Here is a 26,387-nt window from a genome sequence, read left to right as displayed (position 1 = left end):
GCCAGTGATAGGTGGAGATAACCAAAAGATGTCACAGACAAAAGGACAAAGAAGTGTTGAAGGTGGTGATATTATCTAAAGGAATGTGCTAATTAAGGGTAGAAAGCAAGACAAGCAAGGTACAGATAGCCCTAGTGGGGGTGGGGTGGGGTGAAAGAATCGAAAAAGGCTAAAAGGTAGAGATAAAATAATGGAAGGAAATACATTTAAAAATAATGGAAATAGGTGGGAAAAGAAAAATCTATATAAATTTTTTTTCCAATAATGTATATAGATTTTTCTTTTCCCACCTATTTCCATTATTTTTAAATGTATTTCCATCCATTGTTTTATCTCTACCTTTTAGCCTTTTTCTATTCCTTCACCCCACCCCACCCCCACTTGGGCTATCTGTACCTTGCTCGTCCCACTTTCTACCCTTAATTAGAACATTCTTTAGATAATATCACCACATTCAACACCTCTTTGTCCTTTTGTCTGTGACATCTTTTAGTTATCTCCGCCTATCACTGGCCTTCTATCCAGCTCTACTTGTCCCACCCTCCCCTTAAACCAGCTTATATTTCACCTCTCTTCTATTTTTACTTAGTTCTGTTGAAGGATCATTCGGACTCGAAACGTTAACTGTGCTCCTCTCTGCAGGTGCTGCCAGACCTGCTGAGTTTTTCCAGGTATTTTTGTTTTTGAACAGGGTATCCTACATTTGGTATTGTGCAACAAGAAGGAGTTAATTAAAAATCTTGTTGTGCAGCGTCATTTAGGGAACAGTGATCATAACATGTTACAATTCTTCATTAGGATGGAAAGTGAAGTAGTTCGATCTGAAATTAGGGTCATACATGTAAACAAAGGAAACTACTAAGATATGAGGGGTGAGTAGGCTACGATAGATTGGGGAATTTCAATGGTGGATAGGAATGGCAAATACTTAAGAAACGAATGTATGCATTGCAACAGTTTTACATTCCTTTCTAGTGTGAAAAACACAACAGAAAAAGTGGCTAACTATGGCTAACAAAAGAAATTAAGGATAGTATTAGAGCTAAAGAGGGGTCATATAAAGTTGCTAGAAAAAGTAGCAAGCCTGAGGATTGGGAGTAGTTTAGAATTCAGCAAAGGAGGACCAAGAGTTTGATTAAGTGGAGAAAAATAGAGTATGAGAGTAAACTTGCAAGGAACATAAGAGCAGGTTGTAAAAGCTTCTACAGTTATGTAAAAAGAAAAAGATTAGTGAAGACAGATGTAGACAAATGTAAATTAAAAACAGGGCCTCAAAGGTAGTAATCTCAGGATTGCTCCTAGTGTCACATGCTAACAATATCAGGAATAGAAAAATAGACCAGACGAATGCGTGGTAAGGGAGATGGTGTAGGAGGGAGGGAATTAGACTCTTGAGCGAATCAGAAGAATATATGAGTCCAAAATTCAGTCTGAAACAGGAGAATATATAGTACAGAACAAGGAAATGGCAGAACAATTAAACAACTACTTTGGTTTTGTCTTCATGGAGGAAAACACAAATAATTTCCAAAGAATACTATGAATCCAAGAGTCTAGTGAGAAGGAGGAGTTGAAGAAAATTAGTATCACTAAATCTACATCCCAGGGTACTAAAGGAGGTGGCCATGCAAATAGTGGATGTGTTTTCTTCATCTTCCAAAATTCTGTAGATTCTGGAACAGTCCCGGCAGATTGGAGGGTGGCAAATGTAACTCCACTATTTAAAAAAGGAGGGATGGATAAAACAGGGAATGACAGCCCGGTTAGACCAACATCAGTAGCAGGGAAAATGCTAGAGTCTATTATAAAGGATGTGATAACAGGACACTTAGAAATATCAACAGGATTAGACAAAGTCAACATGGAGATCATGTTTGACAAACCTATTGGAGTTTTTTGAGGATGAAACTAGCAGAATAGATAAGGAAGAACCAGTGGAAGTGATGTATTTGGATTTTCAGAAAGCTTTTGATGAAGTCCCACATAACAGGTTAATGTACAAAATGAAAGCACATGGGATTGGGGGTAATATATTGGTACGGATTGAGAATTGGTTAACAGACAGGAAACATGGAGCAGGAATAAATGGGTCTTTTTTGCAGTGACAGGCAATGACTAGTGCGGTATCCCAGGGATCAGTGCTTGGGCCCCAGCTGTTCACAATATATATCAATGATTTGGATGAGGGAACCAAATGTAATATTTCCAAATTTACTGATAACACAAAACTAGGTGGGAATGTTAGTAATGAGGAGGATGTTAAGAGGCTTTAAAGTGATTTAGACAAGTTGAGTCGGCAAATACATGACAGATGCAGTAAAACGTGGATAAGTGTGAAGTTATCCACTGCGGTAGGAAAATAGAATGGAGTAGTATTATTTAAATGGTGATAGATTGGGAAATGTTGATGTACAATGGGCCCTGGGTGTCCTTGTACATCAATCTCTGAAAGCAAGCATGTAGGTGCAGCAAGAGGACTTGTGTACTGGAACAAGGATGTCTTACTGCAGCTGTACAGGGCCTTGGTGAGACCACACCTGCAGTATTGTGTGCGGTTTTGGTCTCCTTACCTAAGGAAGGATATACATGCTATAGAACGAGTGCAGCAAAGGTTCACCAGACTGATTCCTCGGATGGCAGGATTGTCGTATGAGGAGAAATTGGGTCGACTCGGCCTGTATTCACTGGAGTTTAGAACAATGAGAGGGGATCTCATTGAAATGCATAAAATTCTGATAGGGATAGACAGATTGGATGCAAGGATCATGTTTGCTCTGCTGGGATGTCGAAGACAAGGGGTCACAATCTCAGGACGTGGGGTAGGCCAATTAGGGCTGAGATGAGGAGAAACTTCTTCACTCAGAGGGTGGTGAGCCTGTGGAATTCTCTACCACAGAGGGCTGTGGAAGCCAAGTCACTGAATATATTTAAGAAGGCAATAGATAGATTTCTAGTCTCTAAAGGTATCAAGGGGTATGGGGAGAGAGTGGGAGTATGGTGTTGAGATAGAGGATCAGACATGATCATACTGAATGGCAGAGCAGGCTCGAGAGGCTGTATGACCTACTTCTGCTCCCATTTTCTATGTTTCCAAGTCTCTTGGCATCAGGTCAAACATGGGCAAGGAGACCTCCTGCTGATTACCACACCCAACCTCAGATGATGAATCAGTGCTCCTCCATGTTGAACACCAATTGTAAGAAGCATTAAGGGTGGCAAGGGCACAGAATGTACTCTGGGTGGAGGACTTCAATGGCCATCACCAAGAGTGGATTGGCATACCACCATTACTGACAGAGATGGCAGAGTCCTGAAGGACATAGTTGCCTGGCTAAGCCTGTGGCAGGTAGTCAGACAGCCAACACAAGGGAATAACCTACTTGACCTCATTCTCACCAACCTAGCAGTCATACAGTTTGTCCTGAAGAAGAGACCTCCGTAGCTTTTCAGCGCTGATCAAATGGTCTAAATACTGACAGCTTCTTTTCTGGATGTCACTTTTTAGAATTCCTTTTTCTCTTACAAGTTAAAGCACCTCTTCATTTGTCTAATGGCTGTATAGAGAAATTTAAGAATATACCTAAGGATCCACATTTCAAAGGCCTAGGCTTCAACAGCAAGAATTGCCAACCTCAGATTCTCTGATATTTTGGGGGACATGGACCATGAATATAATCCCAGTTGATTGTAAATATTCCATCTAGTTGTTTTCAAGCATTGCAACAAGGCATCATTGACACAAGGTAATTATAGCTCTTATGGCACATCAATTCAGCATAAACATATTGAAACGAATTGTCAGTTTCTGTGCTGTGAAAGTCAATATGGTGATGCACGTAACCGGTTAGCATAAATTATGAGATGGTGCTAGGCACAAACTGCAAGACACTCTCAATCTATCCAGACTTGGACACCTTTCATTGAGCATATACTGGCTTACTCAATTCATATTGATGTTTTCATTTTTACATAATGTTAATTCTCCTCTGAAGCACTGGTGGTCCGAGTACGTCATGAATTCTAATACAAAAAGCTTTGCCTGTCATCCCAAATGAGCTGAAGATATAAGGACTGGAATCCTTTGTTGTTCATGCCAATTATGAGTGTTTATATTTGGGGTATGCAATATGTGCAATCTCAATGGAGTAGCGTTCACTTAACCAAATACTTCCATCTTGATGAATGGGTTCTTGGAAACTTTACCTTTTAAACAGCAGTGCACATTCTCGGAAGAGAAGGAAGAAGACCCAGGATTCAGGCTGAGTGATGTCACCACATGCTAAGTTCAGCATTAACATGTGGGAGAGCTACCACTGGGAGTGTGGGTGCTCCTTTGTGCAGAATTTATGCTGAGGTTCTTCGTGTGAACCTGTGCCTGGTAGAAACCCATGGCCCCAAAAAGGCATATTTGATGACTTAGTTCCTCCTCAACAGGCTACTGTAGCCACAACAGTAATCCCAGATTGGAAATTTAATGGAAGAGAACAACCTACAGAGTCCCTTCCTGCATCTTGCCAAACACAGCACCTTCCATTTATACTTGAATCTGCAGACTGACTAATTGATCAAGTTTTCCACTTACAAAAGCAAACACTTTTCTCTCTAAGTAATCAAAAACACAGTCTTTTTTTTTACATAAAAACGTACAAATTGCTCAATTTGTGACAGAACTCATATTAACACACTGAAGGAAGCACTTCAACTTGCTTATTGGCTTATTAAGCTCAGAAAATTTCCAAGAAGGCAGTTCAGCTTTCAACAACTCAAGGAAAAACTTTATTCAATTGCTGTATTATAGCAGAGCTGTAGTGGCAGCGCAATATAAATGAGATAACAATGATGCCCTCCACCATGCACCCCCCCACCCCACCCTGAGAAGGCACAAATTACTATGTAAATACAAGTGCCATTTTTCTGGTCATGTAAAAGGCCAGCCCATTCTTATAGGTAACAATATGGTCCTGACATCAGTAATCTGCAAAGACTTTACCCTACATATGAAATAGTATGTAAATAGATGAGAACAATTTTAATCACACCTTTCTTTGAAGAACTGTATCATTGATTTTCAGTCACCAGCAGCGCTCTGAAATCTTTCCCATGTAAACAAGTCGGATTCTGCAGCTCCCACAGCCCACGTCTATTGCAAAGTTGAAGAGGATGTCTTTAATTGCTGGAATGAGGACAATAATGCCAAAACCTGTCTCACTTTCCTAACTGCAACGGACAGTGAAAATCCAGTAAGGTTTTGGCAGGCAAGCATTAGTTAGTACGTGTGAGGCCAAGTATGGAGTGATTCTATGCTTGAAAATTAAGACTGCGGCCATGATTTTCCGTACCCGCTGGTGTCAGGCGTGTTCGGTGGTGTGAGCGGACAATATGGCAAGAAGGCCAGAAATCAGTTTCACAGCCCTGTGAAACCAGTTTGTCACTGCCCACACCGCCTGCAGATGTCGGGCCGTATTTCCCGTCATCGGACATCAGAAACCTCATTGTAATCCATTTGCATATCATTATAAGCCCAGCTCGCCGGAATCGTCCCCCCCCTCGCTAGACATTCTGCCACTGCACACCCATATGTTTCACAACAGCCTATAAAGGGCGTGCATTGGCGGGCTGCACTTTGAGGGGAATTTGGAGGTGAGTAGATAGTAACGTAATGGAGTGCTTGCCCGGGTTGCCTGTTGGACTTCAAGGTTGAGGCGCGTTGCAGGGGTGGGGGCGAGGACTGCCCTACTGCCCTACAGCTGAGGCAAGTTGGGGGAGGGGGGGAGGCAAGGGCTGCCCTGAGGTTGAGGCACATGGGGTGGGGGAGGGATGGAACAGTATGTACAAGTGATTAATGCCCTTGCCCAGGCTGTGCAATTATATCTTCTTAGCTTTTCTAAGCCTCTCTTGGTCCTCCCCGGTAATCCACACCAGAGGTGGAGGCAGCCTGCTGACTGCAACGCCTGGTCCATGATGACCTTGGTGGGCATCCTCTGGAGGGCTGAGACCTGGAGGGCCCCAGCTTGCTTTCGGTTTCCTGCTGTGTTGCAGTGGCATCCTCCTAGGCTTGTGAAGCTGGAGCTACTGAGGTTACAGGAAGAGGGGACTCTGATGGGCCGGACACTCACAGAGTCACCTGGGTGGATGGCCCCGGGGTGCGCACCTGCTGATCCTCTTCCCTATGGGTGCCCGAGGGTCCCTGGCTGACTCCTTGAGGAGAAGGGGAAGCTGGAGTGAGATTGAGTTGACCTGCATCCCTCTCGCCTTCACACTGTTGGAGGCCAACTATGGCATCAGTGATGGAATTCAATCCATGTAGCAGTGCAGGAGTAATGCCCTGGATCAAGGTCTCCATGGCAGCTGCTGTTGTCCTAACAGTGTTGACCTCGGTGCGTTGGCATGCTGGCATTATCACCTCAGCCTGAAGGTGGACAGACTCCTCCATCGTGCCTTGCAATCTGAGGAGTGCAGCGGACATCTCTCCTTGGTGTTCCTGTGCTTGTCTTTGCAGTTTCAGCAACTGAGACATGACGAGTCCAGAGATTCATCATCTGACTCAGACTCAGCAATGTTCTGGCCTCCAGCAGTCCTCTGAGTGCCAGGCACCTGGGAAATCCCTGGCGCCTCCTGCAGTGGATCAGACAGTGCGATGTGCTCACCAGATTGTGATCTGAGGCTACTGTAAAGCTGGGTCTCACCGAGGTGTATGTCTCTGCGCTGGTGGAGAGTATGGGTGAGCGCTTTGACAGGACTTCAAGGAGGGTGCCTCCAGATTCCTCTTCAGAGGTTTCTTTGGGGCTTGATTGGAGGCCGTGGGCCATGGACTCTGTCAGCTGTTTGGTAGATGTGCCTGTGGAAGCAAGGGGAGATAATTAGTGCGTGGCAATGACCTGTGAAACAGGACACATCACTCACAGCATGATTGTCTGATGGATGTTGCACTGCTGGATCCTCACTTGATAGAGCACTACTGACCTCACTGTCAACACAGGACTGGTCCAGATCCTCGAGGGCCAGCTGGATGGCTCTGTTTTCAGTCCATGAGGACCTTGATTTCAGGTATTCCTCCACGGATCTGCGACCTCTCCCTCTTGTTGTGGTCCAGCTTGTCTTGCATGAATAGAGGTGGAGAGAATATAAGCAGCACATCTTCCATGCCACATGATAAGTATGCTTGGCATGTATGGGTGGTGAGTGGTCCCATGGACAGGATGAGGACAATGAAGATGTGTGTGAGAGAGTGAATGATGATGTCCCTTGAACTGGGGGTGAGTGAGGGTGCTGTGGAGGTGTGTTGGGTGTGTGAGTTGAGAGTGATGACAAGAGTGACTTACCCTGGCGGAATGGAGGAGACCATTCATCCTCTTGCGGCACTGGGTGTCTGTCCTCTTTTGAAGGACGCTGGTGCTGACCACCACTGCCACCGCCTCCCAAGCCAGATTAGTGAGGTTGCTTCCCATCCTGTGGTCAGACCTGGGGTAGTGGACATCACAGTGAGCCTCCACTGCATCCTAAAGGTACTTGTGGGGCGCGTCAGTGAACCTGGGGGCTGCAATCTTTGCCTTTTAGGTCCATGTCTTCTTTACAGCAGTTGTGGGCTGGAAACACTGAGAGGTGTGTAGGTGGCTGCCCTTTAAATATGGCGCCTGACGTGCTGAAGTGGTGAGGCGATGGCGTGGAGGGCGAATGAGAGCCTGCCCACCATGGAAACGGCATGTTCCCGGGGATGCATAATTAACGCAAAGGGTTTGGGATGGTATGGCGTGAAAAGCCACCATTGCTCAGTGCAAATCTGGGATGGTTCTGCCCCACATGTATCATGGTGCCAAAGCATGTTTTCACATACAGTCAAGTACTTTTAGAGTTGTAGACACTCCTGCGACGAATTTTCATGCAGAAAGGTCTCACAAACAACAATTACATCAATGACCAACTGACATATGTTTTGTGCTGTTGATTAACAAGAGAAATGTTGGCAAAGATACAAAGCGGTTCCCTAATCTTCTTCCAATGGTGCAATGGGATCTGTAAAGTTTATGTGAACCAGCAGAACAAGCAGCTCATAGACGGTTTAATGCATCAGAGGGACAATAATTCCAACAAAGTAGCACTCCCTCAATACGGAAATGAAATGTCAAATTAATATATGTGATCATATCCCTGAATGAGATGTTGGAGTCATTCATTACGTATCATTTTCATGGACTCAATTCCAAATCTCTTCAACTTAGAAGCGACATCCAGTTTACAAACTGCACTTGGACTTCTGTTCAGGGAGCAACTTTTTTTTTACTGCTTGTATTACAATTATAATCTATTGCGTTCATCACTCAGCTGGTTCTCAACTCTCTGCAGATCAGCAGCAATGAGTTGGCTGGAACGCAGCCACAGTGTGTTCCCCTTGCTCAGATTCAAGACAGACAATGGCAATCTGAATGCAGACCACTCTTCTATATCTACCAAATAAGCACAGAGTACAAAAGCAAGTAGTCAAATTCCTTATGAAATAAGTAATGGTGTGAATAAAGTAGTATTTACCACAAATGCAAGAGCAGTAATAAATAATAATAAATATAACAGCGTTTAGTTAACATTGATTCTCCCAACCATAAGGCCTTAAGGCGTAGGAGCAGAAGTAGGCCATTCAGCCCATCGAGTCTGCTCTGCCATTCAATGAGATCATGGCTGATCTGATAATCCTCTGATAATCCTCAACTCCACTTTCCTGCCTTTTCCCCATAACCCTTGACTCCCTTACTGATTAAAAACCTGTGTATCTCAACCTTGAATATACTTAACAACTCAGTCTCTACAGCCCTCTGCGGTAACGAATTCCACAGATTCATTGCCCTCTGAGAGAAGAAATTTCTCCTTATCTCTGTCTTAAATGGGCGACCCTGTACTCTAAGATTATGCCCTCTGGTCTTAGACTCTCCCACAAAGGGAAACAACTTCTCAGCATTTAACCTGCCAAGCCCCTTGACAATCTTATGGGTAGAATCTTTCCCCTGTTGGGGGGTGGGGGGAGTGTAAGAGTGGGCATGCAGAGACGTGCCCCCCCGATTGGCGCCCCCAATTGGGGGCGCGCCGCCATTTTATGTGGGTGGGCCAATTAAGGCCACCCAATGTGACGTCCGCACGGAAGGGCTATGTGTTCCCTATGCCGGTGGGGGGGGGTAATCCCTAAACCCGAGAGTGCGCTCTTTTGCGCATGTGCACAAAGAGCGCATTCATCGCCCTGAGGCTAAGTGCTGCCTCAGGGAGATCAGATGTACATTAAGAAATCTGAAATATAGAGATAAAAACTTCCCTGACATGTCCCCTCATGTGACACTGTCACATGAGTTGGGACATGCCCATAACTTTTACATACACTTTAATTACATTTTTTAAAACCTACATGAAACCTCATCCCACCTGTGGATGAGGTTTCATGATTTTTCCAATGCCTGCCAGGGCTCCCGGCCTGCCCACCAACCTTAAGGTTGGACGGGCAGGTCCATTAATTAGTTTAATGACTCTGTCAATGGCCTCAATTGGCCATTGACAGGTCAGCGGGCGCACAGCTGATTTTGCTGAGCCTCCGCCTACTGAACATTTGAATGGGGCGCGGTGACGTCGGGAGTTCCGCCCAATGTCATCCCGCGTCATTTCACGTGTCGGTGAGCAGGCCCCACCCTCCACTCGCTGATTGGAATATCCTGGCCTATATGTTTCAATAAGATCGCCACTCATTCTTCTAAGCTCCAATGAGTACAGGCCCAACCTACTCAACCTCTCCTCATAAGAAAATCCCTCCCTACCTGGGATCAACCTAGTGAACCTTCTCCGGACTGCCTCCAATGCCAGTATATCTTTCCTTAGATTAGGGGACCAAAACTGTTCACGGTATTCTAGGCATGGTCTAACTTGTGCCTTGTACAATTGTAGCAAGACTTCCCTATTTTTGTACTCAATTCCCTTTGAAATAAAAGCCAACATCCCATTTGCCTCCCTATTCCTGTTGAACTTCTATATTAGCTTTTTGGGATTCATGCACAAGGGCTCCCAAATCCCTCTGTGCTGCAGCTTTATGCAGTCTTTCTCCGTTTAAATAATATTCAGCTCCTCTATTCTTCCTGCCAAAGTGCATAACCTCACACTTTCCTGCATTATATTCCATCTGCCTGTGGAGATGTGTCAAGATCCTCTTCCTCCAGTGGCTCCCCCCTTGCCAGTGCCAGATTGCAGAGAGTGCAGTATTGAACCATAATCAGTGACACCCACTCTGGGAGGTATTGTGGTGCTCCCCCTGAATGGTCCAGGCATCGGAAGTGCATCATCAGAAGACCTATGGTCCTCTCTACTACCGCCCTTGTGGAGGCATGGTCCTATTATAATGCTGCTCTGCCTCTTGGGTTGGTGGACAGGCATCATAAGCCAACTTTTCAACTGATAGCCCTTGCCACCCAGCAGCCATCCATCCAGTCGGGCTGGAGCACTGAAGATCCTCAGCACCTGGGAGTGTCTCAGGATGTACGCATCATGGGAGTTGCCAGGGTACCTTGCACAGACTTGCTGGATATGTATCCTATGGTCACACACTATCTGCATGTTCATGGAATGGAATCCCTTCCTGTTGATGAAGGCACAGGGCTGATCCACTTGGAGGGGGGGGAGGGTCACATGGCCACATGTGTGCAGTCGATTGCACTCCGGATGCGGGGGAACCCAGCAATCGCTGCAAAGCCTCTGGCTCACTCAGCCTGGCTGGCCTCGTCCGTACAGAAATGAATAAATGTCATTACCCACATGAACAGAGCTTCTGTCGCCAGCTTGACGCAACTGTGGACAGCTGATTGAGACATTCAACAAGGATCCCCTACTACTGACCCCTGGAAAGAGCCAGAGGCACAGAAGTTGAGAGCCACTGTGACCTTCAGAGCCACTGGCATGGGGTTTCCACCCACACAGTTGGAGGTGATCTCAGGCCCAGTTATCTGACAAGAGGAGATCACTGTCTTCCTGGAGAGGTGGAGACTCCTTTGGCATTGCACGTCAGACATATTGAGTGGCTGCATCGCTGCTTGCAAACTCTGGCAGCAGGATAGTGGCGTCTTCTGCGGTCCCTTCCACCTTGGAATACCTGCTGGCCCTAAACTCCTGTGTCTGCACCTCTCCTCCCACAGGTCGCTCCCCTCCTTCTGCACCTCTCTTCTTGCTCAAAGGAGATGCCTCCAGCAGAGAGCACAATCGCCATTACCAGGGTAACAGAAGGCTTTCTTATACCTGGAAGGGTCCACACGATCAAAATGCTCCAAGGGCCTAGGAGACACCAATGAGTCCTGAAATGAAGTCTGGAAAAGCGAAGAATGAAGCTCAGAATGGAAATGAAGCTGTCAAGTTCAAATAAGCAACCAGCAACAAACTATCTCCTTAACTCCTCACAACTCACCCTGGCAATGCTGCTGGTCCTTTTTATCCCACCCTTGGATGAGGTTTTGCAAAATGTGGGCTGCCTGCCTGTCTGTTTTGCCCGTGCGACGAGTGCGAAATTACACAAGCAACGTAAATTTGGGTTCAATTGCGTTTTTAATGGCCTTAAGTGGCCTCTTAATTGATGATGGGTGTGGCTCCGACACCCGCACATGCGTGCCAACCTGAAGATGGTACGCGTGGGGGATGATGCGGGGATGCTTGCCCTGACGTCTTCTCGTGCTATTTTACGCCCGATCAGGTTGGGCGCAATCCCGCCCGTGAAGCGCAGCAATCTGCCCCCGAATAACTTTGGCAGAAATCCAAGTCATACTGTTTCTCGAGAAATTCTGCCGACGTCACAGTGGGGGCTCACCGGCAGCTCCAGTAGAAATTCTACCCCACCTTAATTATCAAAAAGCAGAGATCCTTGTGAACATATTAAATTAAGGCACTGCCTTTCAACATGACAACAATAATCAAGATGTTTACGGTTTCTTTAATGCAGAAACACTAATTGAAACACAAAATTATATTCTAATAAAATTCATCCAATGGCCTATACTGAAGGCTCAGTTTTAAAGTCAACATATCACTGAACATTTAGACCAGCAATGTGGCCTCTTAATTGATGATGGGCGCAGCTCCAACACCCGCACGCGCCTGCCAACCTGAAGATTGTATGCATGCGGGTGTTGGAGCTTTGATTCCTATTCTGTACAGAGTAAAACATTAATGTTATTGGTAGTACTAGTGTTAAAGTGCCAGAGTGGTACTTTAGGTGCTAGAGTTGGCTGCAGGAGGGTTACAGAGGAGAAAATCAACTTTTTTGCTTCTAATTACCATTGTGATCCACCTATAAAGTAGGCAAGTACAAATATTAGGTTACAACACTCAGTTTCAAACATGAATAAGACACACATGGACAAGTTAAAAGAGGGTGTGGAACTGTATCCTAACAGGAGTGCTGGAGAGGAAAACAAAACCATTTAATATTGAAGACATCAGTTCAATTCTTTCCAAATAAAAATCACAGTGGAATATTTTAGTTGCTTTTCAATCCTTGGTTTCTTACCAATTTCAAGAGCTTCCTTGAGCTCCAAGCCGCCAGCTGAGCCAGGGGGAGGCCTGTAGAGGGTTTCACCTTCTGTACCTTTCAGAGAAAATGAACAAAGTTCAATTCAAATGGGAATATGATTAATGCATTGTTCAAATTTATGGTGCAACAGCAGAAATGATCGCCCCAAAATCTACCATGAGGCGCATCCTAATGTTTATACCAAAAACAAATTGCTGGAAGTCTCAGGCACTGACCCTGGAGAACTTTCCAAGATCAGGGGAACACTCCTCATTAGGCAGCCAATTTGGGTACCTGATAGTGAAGAAGCCAGAAAGACCGGCTGAAGACAGTTAGGCCAGAGGGTTTATCAGACTCTCCGCACCACCAAAAACAAAGAAAATGCTCCCAGTGGCCTTGTTTTTGCAGGGGTCCCTTGAACTCAAGAAAAACGGGAACTCCTCATCTAGGGAGTTCCTGCCCCAAGCCTAGCTCCTTTCTATGCTGATGGCCATTGTTGGGGTGGGCCAAAACAGGCCATGGATTTTCAGTATCAATGGAAGCCTTTCACTAATTTATGGGCTGTAGAATTTAACCAATAGCAACAGTTCACCAAAAGTAAAAGCTACAAAAGTTGCAACCAGTGCTGTGCTACACAGTGTTTGCTCTGTCACATCATTGAATGCTCCCAATGCTACAGGGGGTAAAGGTTAAGGAGGACAGGCAGGAGAGTGGAGTTAAGCCACAATCAGATCAGCCATGATCTTACTGAATGGTGGAACAGGCTCGAGGGGCCAAATGGCCTACTCCTGCTCCTATTTCTGATGCTCTTGTGTACAAACACATTGCATTGTACCTCCAAAATTGTTAATAAGTTTTTCATTCATTCTTTTTATTCTGCTTATTGAAAAGAGTCACTAAGCAAACCATTAATTGAGCAGAAAACAGTTAAAGCTGCAAGTCAAAAATAATAGAGTGAATCCATTTTAAATATCCTCTATATTTCAATGCTATGTCATTTGATTCAAAACCTGCAGTTACATTAATTTGCCTTAGAGGTAGATGTGCCTCATAATGAATCAAAAGAATGACCTCTGAGGGCAGATTTCACACTGAGAATTGGCTCTGCAACAAATTTAAAGAGCACCCTCTGCTGCTACAAGGACTTAATCAAAGCACAGTTAAAAAAGGACTGTTCATCGCAATTACATTTGTTATGACCGGTTCCCAGCAAGGTCCCCCAATTTGTTAACTTCCCGCAAGGGACCCCAATTTTGTCATTCTCCCGAGTGAGGAGGAATGAGCTGGCTCCCCCTTTTTATTCAACCCCCTTGGTTAGTCGCAACAAGATTAATTTAAAAGGGACCCCTCCCCCCGTAGATACCTTTCCCAGTCCATATGTATTTATATTTTTAGAAGGAGCCAATTTAACTGGGCTTTCTTGAGTCAAAGAAAGAGCAAACTTATTAGTTACTAAACACCCGAGAAAAATCATAAAACGCAACACAGGCACACACAGATCAGAAATGAGAAGTTAAGAGTCCAAATAAAAGTTTAAAAAGATGGATGAATCAGTCTTTTACTTGTCTGTAAGGGGTAAATGGTGAAACTTTGTGGACGTTAAATTGGATGATGCTGGTGGAGCTGACTTTGGCAGTTTTGCAGTGGGTTTGGAGACGCTTGATTCTGCAGGATAGCTGAAGAGGCTGTCCTATTTCCTTTTTGATCTTGGCTTCTGCTGAGCCTTACCTCCAGCAACAGAGAGCAAGAGAGAGACTTTGCCTGCAACTACAGGGGTGACTAGTTGGTCTTCTTCTTGCTGTCACACACACAGCACACCAGCACACTAGCACACAGTGCACTGCTCTACAGTCAGCTTTTTAATTAATTTTCCCTGTGTATTTCTGTAAGGGGGAAACAAAAATATGTCTTGCACTCAGAGTCTGTTGTCTTTGATCTCTGACTATTTTACACATTCTGAGATGTGAATCAACAGAAGATGGATTTTACATGGCTGCTGAGATGTAGTAATCTGTCTTTTGTCTCTGCAACCACAGGAGATTAAAGTTCAGTCTTTTGCATCTTTCCTATCTCGCTTTTAAGTGTCTCTGCTCAAAGAAAGTCATGACACCTTTTCAAGGGTGACATTCCATGCTCTCTCAGGACAGGTCTATCAGTGTAATCCACATGGGAATTTTCCCAGAAAGTGGTCACTTTAGATTAGCAGCCATCTTTTGCTCAGTGTCCTTGCTTGTATTTCTTTAAAAACACACAAATCTTCCTTAAAAAGTTCAATATACCCATAATTAATTTGTGGCTGTAATCGGCTTTTAATGACAGCATATAGTCCTAAATATCAGCAAAAGGGGCCATTATGGTAGTTGGGTGCAGCTGTGAACAGTGCCCATTACCTTTAGGACTTTCGAACCTTGTCCTGATTGAAGAAATTAGAGGGTAAGTTATCTGCTTGCGCGCTCCTGGCACAGAACCTCATTCACTTGGCCAGCACATTTGTAAATCACGCTCGCACAGACCATGATTTTCTATCTATGAAAATTAACGAACATAAAATCCTGAGCTGGCTGCACGTGTGCTTCCTGCAAAAATTGAATCAGGCAGGAAAATAGGTGTTCACAAGGTATCCTCTGTGCTACCACAGAAATGATCCTCCCTCCACTATGTTTAAAACCGGATCTATTTGGATAGAACAACTTGTCTACTTTTGCTGACCCTTGACACTCCATGTATAAGGATTTCAAATGCTGGTCAGCAGCAGCTCTGAGAAAGATGAGTAATACAGAATTCACTCAGTATTTGTATTACAATATCAGGCTTGGGAAATGACTGGTGTGGGTTTCCAAGGCCTAACCTTGCAGACATAAGGAGGTGCTGGATAGAAAAAAGGAAGAAGAAAAAAATAGTGTATCAAGTTGCCCTGGACCACGTGCCAGAGAGGTGGAGGCCAGAAGGTAGGTGTCCAGTATATCCAGTCAGGAAAGGTCCCTTACGTAAAAGACAACACAAGGAGAAATGGGGGAAAGAGCTGACTGTAAAAGAAGGGATTAAACAGCTGAGAGTATTCCCTATTCATGAATTAATTGTGGGGGACTTCTACACAAAATGTCTCTTCCTAGGCTGCTGGCAGTTTAAAGGTTCAAAGCTTTAGAAAAACTATGACACAGGAATAATTGTACAGCATCTCCTTTTGTAAAATTTAGACAATGTGCTAATTTAGACAAATACAATGCTTTTAATACCTGCAGGTTATTTCTTGGCAGGCTATGGTCTTTAACATTGTGTGCAAACTGGGTCGTCATTCTTTTTAGTTGTCTGAAATCCCAGACATCACAAAAAGCCATATTAATTATATAATATCGGGAATTGAAAGCTCTGCAACATTTCAGAATTTTCAGTGGCTTAAAGGGGAAGGCAACATGTTTGGCTAATTTGGAACATAGCAACCTCATTATACACAGCAATATTTGTAAAGCAGTGCAAGAGGTAGAGAACGCCATCCAATCTCCACTGAAGCTCTCCTTCAGAAAATGAGACAGAAGAGCGAGAGTGGTCCCGAGGAATGTCAAATAATCTGCTTGTCACAGGCACAAATATTCCCTTTTACCAGCTAGCAGACAAACTCCATCTACCCAATTTTCATGTTATGCGCTGACATGTTGTTGTGGTAGTCCACTCCCCAGCGGACCACCAAAAGCATGTCACTACATTTTGCTCCATGTTTCCCTCCACTTCAACAACATTAAAGAGCCTGAGGGGGTCTGGGGGTGATACAAAGGCTATCAGAGAGCAGGGAAGGAATGGAGACAGGTAGGCAAGCAACTCCTCACAATTAATGTTTACTGCAGAACATCACAGCGTTAAGTTAAAGTAATACATCAAGTGCACTCCAATATCACTTCACAAAATTACGCTTCCTGGAGGAGTGGCTGATGGAGGGGACACAGTCAGAATGTTGCACTGCTACGTATATTTCAGAAAAGCATTCTGGAAACCTGACAGGACTTGCAATTGCTGCAAATGCAGGTGTGGATCGTATTGTTATGGTAAAAATTAGACCACTTGACCTTAGTTCAGTGCTAGTGTTTGTCTCCATACGAGCCACCTTAATCCCACTCCCTTGCTTGCTCCCCAAATCCTTTAATATTCCTCTTTTACAAACAATGGTCTAATTCCTTATGAAGAGACTTAGGGATTCAGCAGTTTGTGGCAGAATTCTGCTCTGTGGAAAGGTGTTGGTCTGGTGCCAAAGAGGGCAGAAAACTTGATTTCTGCTGCAAGATGTGGAATTTGGACAGAATGTGGTCACGTTGGAATTCAGCCCTGTTTGCCCTGGTTTTTTAAAATCTGGTGGGGGTCATGGGGGCACCTTCCATCTGGCCCTCATTATTTTAAGGGTGCAAGTCGGAAGAGTCCCATTGGCTTCCCTGGAAAATTCTATCCTTTACACTTTTGAAAGGTCTCAGCAAAACTTACACAGTTTAGAGTTAGATAGTGGCCTTTAGGAGGCTGAATTCCCTTGCAATAAATAAAAGGCTAATATGCCATTTTCCTTACTAATTGCTTGCTGCTAACTTTCTGTGTTCTTTGTATGAGCACACCCGAATCTCTTTGAACATTAACATTTCCAAGTTTCACACCTTTTAAAAAAAATCCTGCTTTTCTATTCTTATGATCTAAGTGAATAACTGTACACTTCCCTACATCATACTCCATCTACCATCTTGTTGTCCACTCACTTAACCTGTCCATATCTCTTTGCAGCCTCTGTGTCCTCCCCACAGCTTACCTTTCCACCTAGCTTGGTATCATCAGTGCCCCACCCTCACCTTCGCCATCATCGGCACCTCACCTTCCACCCCACCAACCTTCATATTTAGCAGCCCATTCTCCACCATCCGCCATTTCCACAGTGACACCACCACCAATCACATCTTCCGCTGCCCTCCCCTTTCAGCTTTCCGAAGGGACCATTCCCTCTGTGACACCCTGGTCCACTCCTCAGTCACCCCTAAAACCCATTCCTTTCCCTACGGCATCTTTCTGCAAGTGCAGGATATTCAACACTTGTCCTTTCATCTCCTCCCTTCTCACCATCCAAGGCCCCAAACATTCCTTCTAAGTGAAACAGCGATTTACTTGTACTTCCTTCAATTTAGTATTCTATATTTGCTGCTCATGATGTGGTTTCCTCTACATTCGGGGGAACAAAATGCAGACTGCATGACCGTTTTGTGGAACACCTCCATTCAGTCCACCAACATGACCCTGAGCTTCCTGTCACGTCATTTTCGTTCTCCACCTTGCTCCCAGTCGACCTTTCTGTCCTTGGCCTGCCAGCGTTCCAATGAAGCTTAACACAAGCTCGAGGAACAGCACCTCATTTTTCGTCTCAGCACTCTATAACTTTTCTGGATGCAACATCGAGTTCAACATCTTTAGATCGTAACCTCTGTCTCCATCTTGTCCTATGTGTTTTTTTCTAGCATTTTTTGCATTATTTATCCCTTTGTGCTGCATTCAGATGGCTGTTTTGTAGCCATTCATGCCTCATTATGACAAAATCTTTGTTACTTTACTATACCCATTACCACTCTGTTTATCTTTTGCATCAGGAAATCTTTTGTCTCTCCTGCCCACCACCCTATCACAGACCTCCCCTTTTGTTCTTCCTGCCCTCTCCCCCTTCAACTTGCTTAAAAACTCTTACATTTCTATCTTCCTTCTGTCCTAAAGTCATTGACCTGGAACATTAACCCTGTTTCTCTCCAGAGATACTGCCTGACTTGCTGAGTATTTCCAGCAGTTTTTATTTTTATTATAGTTAATTACATCTCTCAGTAACATTCAATGAATTAATTTTAATGAAATTACTGTTGTTATGCAGCTGAATGTGGCGGCAAGATTAAAGGCTAGAATGGTAAAAATGGTCACAAGATGAATAATTTATTTTTTGTGCTATTAGGAGAAGCCCTACTCTTCTGTGAATAACGTTGGGAGGGTCTTCAATGTCCAGCTGAATAGGCACAAGGGCATCACACATGGTACTCCTTCAGTACTGACCCCTTTGTCAGTTAATGTGCTCAAATCTAGCAATACAGCTTGAATTCATGCCCATTTGAGTCTGAGGCAAAAACTGGACAGCTCATGCTTTGAGAATGACCTCCATGCACATCTCTGTGTACATGCTCGTGATATACCTGCATTTGTGTTCGAAACAGGGCAACTGGGAGAATTTGTGAAAATAGTACCTTTCTTCTCCAAGGCCTCAATCAGCTTCATCACAATCTGTGGTGCTTGATCCGGCAAAGTTAACAGCTCAGTTAGCTCCTGCCCCAAGGGAACTGTCAATGTAGAACACAGAAAGAGTATTTATTATGCTAGCCTGCAGCCTCCTCTGAGCATCAACTAAACTGGATTTTTAATCATGGTAACAAGCTGCAAAACATTCCGTATTCTTACACTTATTCTTATCATTTTCGACATGGGGTTCAGTTGGCTATTCCATCAGATAGATGGCTTTGAAAGGTACATTTCTATTATTGCAATTACCATTCCCCATGTGCAAAACAATTTCAGAGCTGTCCTTGGCCACTATGAGGCTGCTCTTTCTAAAATTGGATGAATCTGGAGTACATATTTGTATAAGCTCTTAAAATGGAAGTTACCAAATACAAAAGACTTTTAATGGTTCGAGCAAAGATGCCTCTTGTTATAAAATAATGTTAGTTCAACCCCTTGAGAATGACAGTTTTGGAGTTTGCGGCCTTCAGTGTTACAGAATGTTTGGTCATGGGCTCCTTCTCACTGTGTTTCACACATTGATTTTCAATATGCCAAAATGAGGATCCAGCAAACCAAGAAGCTGACCTTAACACTGCAGGAATCCTGGCCTCTGCTCCAGCCCTGCTGAAGTTCATGGGTTTAGTAGGGGGTCACAAGTGTTAGGGCATCGATCCCCTGTCTCCTCCCATCCCACCTTCATGACCATGTGGAAGTGGTGGGAAAATATAGCAGAAATTTCTGCCTCTCATCACTGGTGGTCCGGGTTCCCAAATGGGACGCACACCTGCCCATCTGTAAATCATGCCCAGTGAGTCCAAGCTCTGATTGAGCGTCATGGCACAGGGGCTTTCGAATGGAAAAAAGTGGTTCAAGTGGATTGAAGCCACTCATCTAATCTCAGGCTACAACGTTATTTTCATACATCAGAGAGGTCTCTTCTCACATATCATGATCTCACTTGACCTTCTGAATCAGAATGTTGCCTTTTATTCATATTCTAAATTACAAAACTGGACTGTAATTGGTAACCATAGCCCCAAGTATTAGTAAAGTAGCAAGTAAGACTTTACTAATCTGGCTAGAACATACCCTGATGCTTATGTGACAATGATAAAGGCATTGGTTCAGGGTTTCTTCGATCACCTATTTTCTGCTTTTTCTACACAATCTAGCCATTAAGAATTTGTGCCTAAAATTCCTGCAAAACCTATTAGCCTATAGTGTGACATTTAAACTGGTGTAAATTAAGCACTAATGCAGTGGTACTATTAAAATGAGGAGTGGCCTCCTGCCCTCTGCCCTGGTGCCTCCCTCTCAGAGCAATGTGCCTCTGCTGCTGCTGCTCCTCTTCTCATTATTATATGGACAGCTTGTGCCCTTTGAGCAGGTCATGCCAGCTACTTAGTCCTTTGAACACATTTTGGGGGCAGCGATACGAAAAATTGCAGATGCACTGAGACTGGCAACACTTGGTTAACAAAAGAGTACACAGTATTTAAATAACTACAGTGTCATTCTTTCATTGACATTGCCTTTGATCTTTAATATTAGAATTGTTGCAATGAATTAGGGAAAAAAGCTATTTCAAACACAGGTTGCACGGTATTTACTAGATATAGATATAAAACATCACAGGCTTAACTTGGTTAGACCATCTGTATGTATTATTTATCTATTAAAACCTTGTTAATGGCAAACCCTGTATTCTGCCAGACAGATGGTGTTTTCTTTGCATTTTTAATGAACCAATTTGCAAAGCTTGTGAGAAGAATCAAAAGAATAAGCAAAGCATAAGAAGCTGACTCTGGCAGTATCTTCCAAGAAATCAGCATTGCAGAATCATTCCTTCAGGCAATATTTGAAAACAAATCTGGACTGAAGCTGGTGATGGATAGAATTTCAGCTGTCGCCATTTAGTTGTGTGAATTAAATAGATTTTCTGGGACACAAAGCACTGTGACAAGGAATCTATCTTTGTCATAATGCATTTCCTAAATATAATTTCACAATCCTTTCCATTGCAAAGCAGTAGTTTTCCAGCTCTTTGTTTAAGTAATAGTGCACATTTAGTATGTTTTCCACAGGCTTTTTTTCCTGGTCTTCCCTTTATAGGGTTCTCCTTTTTCCTGTTCTACATGTTGTTTCCTGGCCAAGATGGCTACGGGCAGATGGATTGCTCCCAGGTCTCTTCTAGTGTTACTTTCAAGTGTCTGTGGATGATACACCAACCATGTTCTGCCTTCCACCGTGTAGGGGAATGGCTACAGTGTGCAAAGTAAGGAGCGTAAGGGGAAAATAAAGCCATAAGATTGGAGCCTCCTGCCTGTTTAGTCCCACCATCACACCCAGCTACCACACTCTTCACCCATCCTCACCTAGAATATGGGGATACCTGAAAAACTTCCACTTAAAAATCTTCCCAATTATTTAAAGAACCAGAAGAAACTTTGGTCGGAAGATAAATAATCTAAATATGTACCAGCAGCCAATCCTCTTACTGGTTAACAAAACAAATAAACAGCCACCTTTCTGGAGCAAACACAGACAAGCATGAAGATGAGGGGCTGACCCATTATGTTATGCGCTCATATCTATATCTATACACATGCAGGTACACACGTGCAAAACACACACACCCAAGTATATAAACACAGATGTGCAGGTACACACATGCATGCACACAAGTACACACATGCATGCAGACTTCAAGGCGCATACCTGCAGGTAGACACACCTGCAGGCACGCGCATATGCGTACATACACACACACACACACACAAACAAACACACACACACACACACACACACACACACACACGTTATGACTTAGGTGTATGCTGATGAGGCATTATTCACACAGTACCTCTCGCCCCTTTTATGGGCAGAGAACTGGGCTAAACTGCAGCAAACCTCCACAACAGAAAACTGGATATTAGTAGCTAACGACTAAAACCCACTCAAATGATCAACTAACAAGACGTGAGGTACTGTTGTGATACATACCATTCTCCCACAGTCTGTCTTTTCTCAACATGTTCAGAATATATGTTGCCAGTTCCCTCAAGGTAACATTAATTATACTCCATAGTCAATGGTCCAGTCTGTGAGATTCTGAGCGACCAGAATTGCACACTATCTACCTCAAGGCAGCTTTATTAAAGTCAGTAAAGTCAATGCGCAAAATAAAATACATGTGACTGATGTTTCTATTGGGATAATGGGCAGACCACGAGTATCAAGCCAAACCACAATAATTGTGCTTTGACAGAAGAAATAATAACTCTGATTGGTAAGAATCAGATTTCACAGATTTGACTACAGTGGTATGAAAAATTGGAAAAATTCGAGCTGATTCAATGTCACCTATTATGTGCCCACCAGTGAAGTTGAATTTTCCTGCTGTATTCAGGGGGTCAGTCTCTGGGCAATGAGAGACAGAAAGACAGCCCATGCCAAGTGCACTATGTTTCCTGCTAACGCAAAGTGGCCTTGCAGGATGGCCACCGATAGCTGCCTGCACACGTGCAGAATCCAATGACATAAGTGTGCGCGCGCTGGGATTTGGGGTGTGGATAGAGTGAACCTCAGTGATGCCAATCTTGATCTATACCACAAACATAACACAACCAGGTGGAAAGACTAATGCAAACCATCTCTTTGAACTAATTAAATTGTGCTCAAATTTCCCGTGACCCACACAAGGCACATCTGGCTGGCCTGAATTTCAGAAAATTCCCCCCTTCCTGAGCCTCACAGCAGATGGGCAATCGGGGCATGGCCCCCCTGTGGTTTCCGGCGATCGAGATGGGGAGGGAAAAGGGACATTTCTGATCCACCCAGTGATGGCCACAATTCCATTTGCAGCCCTCTAAAAAGTTCAACACAGTAAATAAGTGTTAACTTGATACTACCCACACTGCAATATTTGCAATTCCAGAGCCAGTGATGACCATGCATGCTCCCTGATGCACACTGCCCCCATAAAGATGGTGGCCACGCATACAACTGTGCATGCACAGCGCTGGCAGCCAACGCAGCCTCCCAAGTGCTTGGCTCTTTTAATATGCAAATACTCAGCTAAACAAAGTGCAGCTCCACCAATACTATCTGGGTTGTTGCTGCACTGGATCCCTCACTTCTGAGAATGGACAGACCCCTCACTTAACCCCCTTCCACTAAAAATGCCTTTGTTCTGCAGTCGGTCACTCACTAGAATACTGCGAAGGAGGAGAGCAGGTGAGCTGCCCCAGGGTGCCTGTAACCTGCCAAATGTGTGTTAGTGAGGCCTGGCTCACACATTGACATTAGCAACCATACGAAGGAAAATTACCCCTACCACAGTAAAGTTGTTTAATGAGAGTAGTCAAATGCTAACTGTTTCATAGCAAGCTACTGTGTTATGGTGTTATATTGATAGTGCTATTTTGAAACATTTGACCAAAAAGCTATTTTTCCCCTTGGACCAGTTCTGGGATAATCAGCAGCAATTTTTGAGCTTACTTAGGAAATGATGCCACAAGTTTGATTTAATGCTATGAACTATAACCTTTAATTCATTTTGCAACAGCTTCAGAGAGTTAATAGTGGTCCATTTATACCAGTGATATCCACTCCACTACAAAAGCACCACTGACAAATGTCACAAGTTCACTGTCACGTTTTTCATTGAACCTGATTGATTACTTCAATCATGTCTTAACTGAATAAAATCTCAAGGTTCCACACTGATACAAATCCCAACAGCACAGGCTTTTGTGCATTTTGCTGCTATTTCCCTCTGCTCCCCAGAAATGAAACATTCACCCATCAGCATTTTCCTCTGGAAAGAGGACAAACCCTGTTAAATATCAGAAACAAGCCATCACAGAAGCACACCAATAAAATCAGCTCCTCTATATTCCAATTATTACTATTAAGAGCAACACTACCTGAAAAGAAAAGAAAAATAACCTTTAAAAACACAATATTCTTTCTAGAAGCACTTAGTACATTTAGTCACAGGTCCACTGTGTCAAATATATAGCTTCACTGTGGTACCCCATCTCTCCTTGTGATGTTTCCTATGTCTCAGTTGTCTTTTTCAGAACTACAGTGTTTTGAAGCAATGAAACTCCGTTTGCCATAAGTGCAAACTCTAGTTAAAGATATAGGGACAGAATTTTCATTGGGGTTGCCCCAACCTTCCATTGTAATTTTAATGGGTGTAAACGAAGGCCTGGACACGAGAAAAAGGAGGGATAGGTTAAACTGGTGAATGGGCTGAAGGGCCAGTATCAGGGAGACTTACTTCACCTAAATAGTAACCAATATTTAGAAAGGTCTTCAATGTAGAGCAGTGGAAGTAAAAGCCTTAGACTCATCAAGAGTCTGTTGGATGACATGATAGCAGCTACAATTTTCTTTAAACACACACTTTATAAAATGCTCCAGCACTGTGGCAGATTTCTCAGGAGTAACAAGTAACAAGCCACGGTAACCTTGCAGATTGAATTTTTTTTAAAAAGACATTCTGCCTCGATTCCACTGATATAAAATAATGAGGCTTGAAAGAAAGCAGCAATCTTCTACAGCAGATAACTTTTCACTCAGATGAAACTGGAAAATTCTGGAAATGTCTCACTGAGGCGAGATATCATGATGTCTGGAAATTCCTGTGCGCTTCTTTGAGTGAATATTAACATTGCATTTTTTCTCTCTTTCCTTCTGGTCAACTGTCTTAGCCCTCAGAGTTGTCTACCAGGCTATCATCACTGTTGTTCTGGAGCCAGCTTGAGGAGATACCACAGCATAAGAACATTAGAAATAGGAGCAAAAAGAGACCACATGGCCCTCAAGCATGCTCCTTTATTCAATATGATCATGATTGCTCTTCTACCTCAAATCTACTTTCCTGTCCACTCCCCACATCTTTTGATTCCCTGAAAGAACAAAAATCTATCTACCTACCCCAGCCTTGAATGTACTCAACAACCCTCTGGAGTAGAGTATTTCAAAGATCCACAATCTTCCAAGTAAAGGAATTTTTCTTCATCCCAGTCTTAAATGATCAACTCCTTATCCTGCAGTTATGCCCCTGCGTTTTGGATTCCCCAGCATTCAGAGGAAATAACTTCACCATGTCTGCTCAGCTCCTTCAGAATCTTGTATGTTTCAATGAGAAGAACTCTCATTCTTCTAAACTCCAGAGTATAGGCCCAGTTTACGTAGTGTCTCATCATATGACAACCCTCTTATCTCAAGAATCAACCTAGTGACCCTTCCCTGTACCGTTTCCAAGACAACTATATTCTTTTCTTCCTTAGATATGGACACCAAAACTCTGCACAATACCTCAGTTGTGATGTCACCAAAGTCCTATACAATTATAGCAATATTTCCTTTTTTGTATTCCAATCCTCAGGCAATAAGGGCCAACATGCCACTTGGCTTCCTAATTGTTTGCTACTCTGTGTTCTTTGTACAAGTACACCTACATTTCTCTGAACATCAATAATTAAAAGTTTCATGCCTTTTAAAAAAATTCTACTTTTCTATTCTTACTACCAAAGTGAATAATTTTACACTCCCACATTATACTCCATTTGCCACTTTGTTGCCCACACATTTAACTTGTCTACATCTTTATCATCTTTCCTTCTGTCCTGGAGGGAAACCCTTGTTGAATTCCTTGCACTGTAAACGATATCCACTGTATAATTCTCACATTTCTGATGGCCACACAAGAGGATCTCATGAAACCATAAATATTTTAAAAGTGCACAACTAAACAGGCTTCTGATTAAGACATGTATAGAGCATGGGAAAGGAGGATGATCCAGTATGTAATACATACATGACTTTGTCACTTAATCTCGGAAATCAGCCTCATTTGTGACCTCATTGTGGCTCTGTTTCCGTCATGTAACCGTTATAAAGTTGCAAAGTACTTAGAGAGTGGTTTTAACCTGCTCAAAAAAATTCATACAGCAATCTTACTGCTGTAAATATGTTTGGAATTTTTGATTCCTCTATTTCTAATAAACTGCACTGATACAAGTAGCACCAATTCTCTTACCAGCCTGATACTTTCATTCACTTGGAAACTCTACTGGACCCAGTCAAAAGAAGCCACTCTTTCTCTTACTGCTACCTTCTGGCTCCCAGCCTCTGTCCCATGACTACAAGGTCTCAAGTCCTATCATCAATGTACACCGTATAAATATCGCCAGAATATTTGTTGCTACCTTCATCTCTACTGAAGGAGTAAGTTACTAAGACCAGGCATTTTCTTGCAGCTGCTCCTGCTCGTCCTCTGTAATGTCACCAGAAATGTGATGGACACCCCATTAATGAGTGTAAACAGGACTTCTGCAGTATGCCAGTAAAGTGATGGCAGTAAAGTGGGAGTAGCTCCAATAAAATTCTGAGCCTTAGTGTTAAATTACATTATTTGGACCGCTTCACAATTGGGGCAGAGCCACTGGAAATAATGCTTTCCTTTGTTCAATGTTTAAAAAAAAAATTCTTAAATAGCAGGAGGTCCTAAGGTGCAGTGGATGACATCCCTACCTGTGGCCCAGAAGCTCTGGGTTCAAGTCTCCCTTCAGGA

The 26,387-nt window shown here is 43.5% G+C and overlaps 1 protein-coding gene across 1 annotated transcript in view; it reads right to left on the bottom strand.

Moving 5' to 3' along the window:
- The window catches only part of pik3r3b (phosphoinositide-3-kinase, regulatory subunit 3b (gamma)), a 610,777-nt gene that overhangs the window by 418,081 nt on the left and 166,309 nt on the right, over nt 1-26,387 (bottom strand). Inside the window, exons 3-4 of the mRNA XM_041207743.1 lie at nt 18,766-18,858; nt 12,518-12,595 (exon numbers count right to left, since the gene is read on the bottom strand). Coding sequence (XP_041063677.1) covers nt 12,518-12,595; nt 18,766-18,858 — 171 coding nt within the window. The remainder of the gene's footprint in view (nt 1-12,517; nt 12,596-18,765; nt 18,859-26,387) is intronic.

Source organism: Carcharodon carcharias, chromosome 16 (assembly GCF_017639515.1).
Source record: "Carcharodon carcharias isolate sCarCar2 chromosome 16, sCarCar2.pri, whole genome shotgun sequence".
Lineage (NCBI taxonomy): Eukaryota > Metazoa > Chordata > Chondrichthyes > Lamniformes > Lamnidae > Carcharodon > Carcharodon carcharias.
Note: the sequence above shows the minus strand (reverse complement) of the source record. Positions and strands in the feature narration are given on the sequence as shown.